Source organism: Abramis brama (assembly GCF_963993115.1).
Source record: "Abramis brama genome assembly, chromosome: 5".
In the NCBI taxonomy this organism is placed as follows: Eukaryota; Metazoa; Chordata; class Actinopteri; order Cypriniformes; family Leuciscidae; genus Abramis; species Abramis brama.
Genome location: NC_139967.1, coordinates 5,107,479 through 5,115,913, shown reverse-complemented (window position 1 = coordinate 5,115,913; position 8,435 = coordinate 5,107,479). Strand labels below are relative to the sequence as shown.

Sequence of the window (8,435 nt, the reverse complement as noted above, 5' to 3'; positions counted from 1 at the left end):
CGAGGATCAGCTGTTCACGAACATGCGCGAGAATCCCCGAAGAACCGTAAACAAAGAGATCCAGTAGAACAGGGTCACGGAACCACATCTGCCGCTGCTGTAAATACCAACCGTAAGTTTAAATACACTTAACACACTTTATGAATGGCATTTTCTGTATTTCTGTACACTTACATACAGTAACAGAAGAGCTTTGCCGTGACACTAAGTTTGTTTATGTGTGTCCCGCAGTGAAAGCAGGACACGTTGTTGGTCGAGCATGCCCAGTAACGCAGCTCAACTCTTGGAGTCAGACGATACTGAACCGGACCTCCCGGTACTGGTACCGAACCTGAGCGGGTTGAGCCTCCGGGATGATGAGAGTCCATCAGAACCACGTGATACTCCTCATCTGGGTGTCCTGGGTGCGGTGTTGGACCTCCAGCCCCTGTCCCAAACTAGATCAGAGGAGGAAAACAGCACCAACAACAATATTATCAGACATGATGCTGATCTGGACCAGCTGAGGGCCCTGGCCCTCACAGGCATGGAGGCACCGGGGACGGGAGGGCTCTTTCAGGATGTGCTGGGCGAGTCCCAAGGCTTCCACCAGGTTCAGGGGAGGATGATGATGGCCATGATGATGATGCAGGAGGGCGAGAGGTGTGCACTAAACACCAGGAGGAAGAGCGTGAACACAACAGAGTGTGTGATGGTGCCCACATCTGAGCATGTGGCGGAAATAGTTGGTCGACAGGGTGGGTTTGTTTGCTTGTGTCATGTTTAATATTCTAATATTGTGACTCATTTTGTCTCACATTTCAGCCAGAGCAGGGCTTAACATTAATGGTTTCTTTCTGTGCTGGGCCTGTTGGGATTAGTGATTCAGGTTTGAACTCGCCCTGCTGATATTTTCATAGACCTCACCTTGGAGAGAAATATATATATTAGGGCTGTCAAGCGATTACACTATTTAATCTAATTAATTGCACAGTGTGACGATTCATTAATCTAATTAATCGCTAACTAAACACACATCAAATTTAGCTGAGAAATTACCCCCAAAATATAATTTAAAGTCATTATTGGGTTAAATGGGAAAATCTCAAATAGACATTACAAAATGGCTCTCTCTTTATGAATGGGCCATTGAATCATTGGTTCACTCGTGTGATATTGCCCTCGTTACTCGTGTGATATTGCATAACTGTATCATGATATAAATATGAGACGAAAAACTCATAAAGGGGCATTTTTGCCCTGATATCTTGATTTTAGGGTCTTTCTAACTGCAGTCAATAGGCTTCATCACGCATGAGTTGTTGCCCTGCTTCATGTTCATCACCAGCATCAACTGTACGAAATGTAAGATGAACTACGTAGGTCTGGGGTGGGGTTGGGTGCATTAAATGTGTTAATAACTTTAACACGTTATATTTCCCCATACCTAATTAATTAAACTAACACATTAAACCGACAGCCCATATACAGGTGCATACTATAAACGCGTATATATACAGGAATAAATTGCATTTTAAAATGTTAAAAATAGAAAACTTATTTTAAAATGTAATAATTATTTAAAAAACTACTGTTTTTACTTTATTTTTCATCAAATAAATTCAACCTTGGTTAGCAGAAGAGTGAAAAACATTTAAAAAATCTTAATTATTCCAAATTTTTGACCACCAGTATTATATATGTATATATGAACTATGTCAAATTATAGAAATGGTACTTTTTATAAGTTTAGTTTATTATTAGTCATAACAAATTGTGAATTGTATGGGCCAAATTGTCAATATCAGTGCATTTCTAATGAAATCTTGCTGAAAATGGTTTTAATAATATATGCTCGAACTGACCTCATTGACCTGTCTGTTACTATGGATTACAGCTGGCCCACTTATCTGTGATGGCGTGATGTTTAGTCACTGCACTGTATGAAAACAAGTTGTGTAATACAAGTGAACTAGCACACTGACAACACCAGGTTACACTTTATTTTACGGTGTCATTTTTACATTGTAATTACATATTTAAGTACTGAGTAATATTAATTAAGTGCATGTACTTACTATAGAGTTAGGGTAGGATTAGGATTTGGTTGAGGGTTAGTTGCATGTAATTATGCATAATTAACTGTTAATACTATTGTAAGTACATGAAACACATGTAACAAGGACACTAAAATAAAGTGTTACCCAACACCATCTATATTAGTATTGACCAATCAGCATCAAGGACTGCTCTAATTATGCCTGAGAGGAGATCACTTGTCTATCAGTGTGATTGATTGATTGATTGATTGATTGATTGATTGATTGATTGATTGATTGATTGTCTTCTTAAGCTAGCAATGTGCTGACTTGTCTGTATTTCTTCTCTCTTCAGGTTGCAAGATCAAAGCTCTGAGAGCAAAGACCAACACTTACATCAAAACACCCGTTAGAGGAGAAGAACCAGTGTTCGTAGTGACCGGACGAAAGGAGGATGTCATGACGGCGAAGCGCGAGATTATGTCAGCGGCCGAGCATTTTTCCCTCATCCGGGCGTCTCGGAACAAACTGGCGCCAAACGTTGGACACAACAGCGTCCCTTGCCACCCGGGACAGACAACCATCCAGGTACGGGTGCCATATCGAATGGTAGGGCTCGTGGTGGGACCGAAAGGAGCGACTATCAAGAGGATCCAGCAGCAAACCCACACCTACATCGTCACACCAAGCCGTGACAAAGAACCGGTGTTTGAGGTGACCGGCATGCCTGAGAACGTGGATCGAGCGCGCGAGGAAATCGAAGCCCATATTGCTCTGCGTACCGCGGGAAACGTGGACACCAGCGCAGACGACGACGACTTCCACTACAACGGCACCGACGTAGGCTTCGAGTCGGGAAGCAACAGAGCCTGGCTGTTCTCCGGCGGCGTCTCAAACTTCAACAACGGCAGCTTCCACAGCAACGCTGCGGGATACCGGAACGACAGCTCCAGTTCGCTCGGAAGCAACTCAAGCGAGTCGTACTACAGCGGGAAAGGCAGCGGAGTGGCGGATCTCAGTCCCGGCAGCACCGGCGGTACGTTCTGGTTCGGCGATTCCCAGCTTCCCTTGGGATCTGAAGATTCGTCCGGATACGACGGGCTAACGATGACGGCCCCGTCCACCAATCCACCGTGGAGCACCTTCGATCGGGGAGGCGCGAGTTTGCCGAACACGCCGAGGCTCTCTCCATCCCTTCTCGCTCGTCTGTCTCCGCCTCTTCCGGAGGCGCTGGATCATCATCATCCGCTGGTTCGGCTGGTGCAGGAGAATTCCCAGAGTCTCCCGGCCTTTGGTACGGCGTTTTCCCTGTCCGGCGGCGACAGCACGGGCTCCAGCTCTCCGCCGGACATGCGCACCTTCCCCAAACACAGCCAGGTTCCCACGTGCGTACGTTGCGGAGACAATGCGGCGGCGCTCGTCCTGGGAGGGCAAAACCTCGTCTGTTTGGAGTGCTCCAACTCCATCCTGCAAAGCGTGTAGAGAGCAAGAGTAAGATTTGGGATCACAGAGTAAACTGGTTTATTTTTTACATTGATAAATACTTCTTCCTTCTTTATTATGTTTAAATAACTGGGAAATGCAGGTTTTCAATCAATTCATCTCAAAGATTTCCCCATTTACATTTAGCTGCCACGTCGTTCTTACGGCAAGCAGTGCTGGGGTTTAGCAGCGCTAAATCGTGGTTTTTTTGGGGGGTTTTTTGTTGGGTTTTTTTCAAGGTATCGACTCTGTTTTTACATTTTCATGTGCCTGATTCCATGACGGTAGCGGTGCACGTTGGCGCTGTTGCTGGAAAAGCATCCGTGGCCTTGAGTTTCTGTTTTGCAACACTAGAGTCAAGAAGCATGCGATCATACAAGAGCCGTCCTGACCTCCACGACCCTGAAGCCTGCACTCCATGAACATTTAAAAAGCGTTGCACATCGTCATTAAACACGAGCAAAATTCATTTGCATGTAAAACGCTCATTTCGCATTGAATTGAACGTCACATTTTAGATCAATTTAAACATGGTTTCTGCTTGGGTTACATGAGTAAAACCCCAATTTCGTATTCAATTAGGTAAGTAGCTGTGTTTCCATCCATGTATTTTTTTTTATGTGAATTTTGGGATATCGCATAAAAAAAAGCCAAGATGCGTATCAAATGTGCATAAAAACTTGTGCACTCGGTTGAGACAGATCTTTTTTTTTTTATTTGGTAAGAAATCGTGCGCATAATAAACTATGATGAAAACAAATGAACTAAATAATAAATAAAAAATCTATAAAAATAATCTAAATAAATAATCGAGATTGCGAAACGCATGACTTAACAGATAATGTGATTGGATAACTGAACTGACCAGTGGAGCAATCTCATTGCACACACCATCTGAAATATTGTTTTAATCATTCTGAAATACCTGAGCCAAAGTCTGTCATCAAAAATGATTTAGCTCACATGATTACATTCCCAAACATCCGAGCACAAGATAACATGACAGCGTTTGTTACTGCGTTTCGTCTGCATGCTCTGATGCACAAAGCAATTCATTATGTTGGGGAAAGAAAAGAGTCAGAGGCTTCCCTGGTTGCAGCAACTCTTTATCAGTTTATTGATACTCTGCGCCAGTTTCACAAGATTTTGTTCTCTTGGAAACGGCTTTATTCATATTCCACTTCAATTCGCATCTCTAGATGAAAACACATGGGAAAATTGTTTCACGATTGAGGCCCTTTACATTACGGCATGTGTCCGTAACGACTTCTCTCATTGCCTTAACTGAACGGGTCGTGCCGGGCCAGCACAGGGAGCCGTACCGAGAGGAACGGGGCGTTTAGGACCCGAGAGGAGCGATTCTGTGGACGAGAACGTGCTATAAACAATCCCTTCTCAAAGTGCAGGCTGACACGGCTAATGACGTCATTATTTCACAATCACCACTAAACTCAGAGAAACCAAGGCATCCATAACCTCTCAAGATTCACTTTGACAAGTTTTTTTTTATATATACAATTTTGTAGTATTTCTGTAGTCTATATTTCATATTCAAATACATATATATATATTAAGATTAAATATAAGACTATTTGGCAAGCAGTCGGCTGCTGGTTGCCGTAAGTATTAGCTTGTAGAGTGTTGACGTTAGGTACTATAGAGCAGGAAAGAGCACACCTGCATGATTTATTATCTAACGATTCCTAAATCGCAACAAAAAAGCCAAGGATCCAATATATATATATATATATATATAATATACATACATACACACACACATATATATATATATATATATATATATATAAATAAACGCTGCATTAGGTCTGCATACTACCACATTATGAACAAAGTAAAAGTCCTATGTTAAACATAACTAGGAATTTTATCTAAGGGATTTTTACCATCACACTGCAACAATGTTTCTGTATTTGATAATTTTATTGTTCTTTTATTATGTATATACACATATGCAGGGACATGATGGCATATAAGTTGTATTCAAATTAAAAAATATATTTTATGATATGGCCTTACTGTCCTGTGGCCAAAGCACTGATATTATATATTTGCTGTAAAAAAGAATTAAGATTTTTATTTTTCTGATATTAAAGTTCCTTAATAAATTGTTTCATTTTAAACTCACTTACCGAAGTGCTCTGTGTGATTTGAGTTTATCTTCAGCCAGGTTCATCTGTATTTTTATGGGCTCAACATTAGTATAGTTCTCATACATTAGTATAGTTCTCCGTTATGATCAAGTTATTAATCAATTTGACTAGGCCTACAGTGGAAAAAAAAGATGCAATTTTATATAGTAACCAAACGTTAAAAAAATACAAAGCAGATCGTCACATTTAATAGTTTCAGAGAGAAAGTTTTCATTGTTAAATTACACTAATGATTGAAAGTAATCAAAATGATGGTATTCTCATATCTACAGTGTTTCAGTGATATGGTGATGATATCAATCTTCGGTTGATCAGATCAAGTCATTATGTTGATGTACATATCAAAAGAACATTAACTGAAAAACTCTAATAAGTGAAGAAACACACTGGAAAAACTTATCCTTCAACCTGAACAAGTCAACCAGGCTCAACAAGTCACTCATTCACACACACACACACACACTTCAACTGTCTCTCTGGTTGAACTTGACACACAGGCTGTACTCAGAATGGGACACTAGCATGCAAACTACACACTGCATACTTGTTTGTTTTTTAAAATATGTGAAACGGATGTAATATACAATGCTAATCATTTAACCCTCTGGTTCTCTTCAGTTGTTGTTTTACTTTGTCGGAATGGGATGAAACTTGGTGAAGATTAAAATAGTTACACTTGTATTGTCTGCAGTCAAAAATGGCGGCATTGGAAACTAATTTCATCTAGTGGAAAAGTTTGGTGCGCACAAACAAAATCTGAAAGCTAATTATTATTTTTTAGGTATCGCAGTTTTAGAGTAAACATGTTTTGTAAAATATATTTCCTATAAAATTTGAAAATAGTATTTGTGTGCATTATTATATAACTTATAACTTTTTTACGTTCACTTTTTTAAAACTTCACTTCAGCAATAATCTGCCAAGTGTCTTCTTTAAAAAGAGACAAACTGAAGTCTGTGCTCCACAGCATTCAAGATTTATGACAGTTTAAGCTGGAAATTTCATTTTCAGGTCTATGCTCAAAAAGTGAATCAATTAAATACCATAAAAATCCTCTAAAAATACAAAATATATATATAAAAAAACATCAAACTATAATGTAATACATTCATTTCATCAGGAATTTCAGTCAATTTTGACTGGCATGCAAGGAGCACCAGAGGGTTAGTTTGTTATATAATTGTCAAATTGAGTCTTTAATTTAGCAAATGGTATCCAATTATCATTTTGAAAACTAATGCAATTGTTGCATTTGTCATCTTATTTTATGTAATAATATATTTCATTTTTGGCAGTCTGAAATAGTCAAGAATGAGAAAATCATGGCTCATTTTACTTCGGTACTTCCATATTACTTTAGTCGTACTGAAAATATTAAGTCAAATAGAGCATTATGCATTGTTCATAAATGCACTATGAACAATATACTTACTGCATGCTCCAAAATATTAGTATGGTAGTATGCCATTCTGAACACACCTTCAGATTCAATACTGTTGCCAACTGTTTGATTATTACAGGCCAACATGATCATGCATCACTAAGAAAAATGATGAACATATGTGTATACAATAAAAAGACAAGACAAAACTGGTTAGTACAAAAAAACAACAACAGTTTTTCAGTATTCAGGATGTCTAAACCACCTGAGCTAAATGGAGTTTTATATCAAAGAAAAAATACTTCATGTCTTCTAATAGAAGAAATCTTCACACCAAACAAATTCAAAGTTCAAAACCCATTGAAAAGTAGTATTTTACTGCAGATTCTCATTTAAAGTGACAACAGAATACCGAAGTTCACTGAGATAGTCCTAAAAACTTCACTTCAGTGTTCTGTTGTCACTTTATATGCTAATCTTCAGTAAAACACTACTTTTCAATCGATCTTGAACCGTGAAATTGTTTGGTGTGTGGATTCTACATTTTGTTTCTATGCACCCAGAAAATACTTTTCATGAACACACTGGTGCAGGACTTCTTCATATTGTGTAATAGTGTAAAACGGACGTCTAGAAGCAAGATGAGTCTGTTTCTGTCTGCTCTCTGAAAGAATCAGCCATACTGAGACAGAGAAAAGCTCAGGGAAAACAACCTTTACAAGTGATATAAAGTAACCGAGTGCTTGATATAAATGAGTGAACATTAGTGTTATAAAAAATACTGCATAGCAATTTAAAACACAGATACACAACACACACACACACACACAGGACAATATTCTGGCCACATACTCACCGCAAAGATATGGAAATGCCAAACACAAGCTGAACAAAATTTTGTGCAATAGCTATAATAAGCTATAATACTGTATGTATTTCATGAATTGCATTATAAAACCATTTTTAGTTAAATTGAATGCAACTATTTAAGTAATCCCGAATTTCTGTATAACTTCTGTAAATATGAGAACGGTCTCATTCATGCAAAACGAGCAGAACAAATTTTGTGTCATAAAACCATTCTTACACAAATTGTTTACAGAGGAATAGTTTTATGAACCATCGGCTGTTTAGTTACGTAATCCAGAATTTCTCAGTAAATAGTTGGTAAAAACCATTCTTGCATAAATTACTATTTAATTTAATGCAATCATTTACAAACTTTCATGAACCGTCATTTATGAATGCAACAATTTATATTCAGAATTTTTGTGTTTGAAAAATCTTTCAATTCAATGCAATAAAGGAAAATGGTTTTACGAACTATGACGAATGACAACATGAATGAATTTCTTAGTAAATTTTTCATAAACTATGTTGTAT

General features: G+C 38.5%; 1 protein-coding gene across 1 annotated transcript; it reads left to right on the top strand.

Annotated features, from left to right (window-relative positions):
- Positions 1-5,212, top strand: mex3c (mex-3 RNA binding family member C). Its single transcript, XM_084114557.1, has 3 exons — positions 1-112; positions 232-737; positions 2,374-5,212. Exons 2-3 carry the CDS (start codon positions 260-262, stop codon positions 3,498-3,500), a joined length of 1,605 nt encoding a protein of 534 aa, XP_083970683.1. The 5' UTR covers positions 1-112; positions 232-259; the 3' UTR covers positions 3,501-5,212.
- Positions 5,213-8,435: the final 3,223 nt, after the last annotated feature.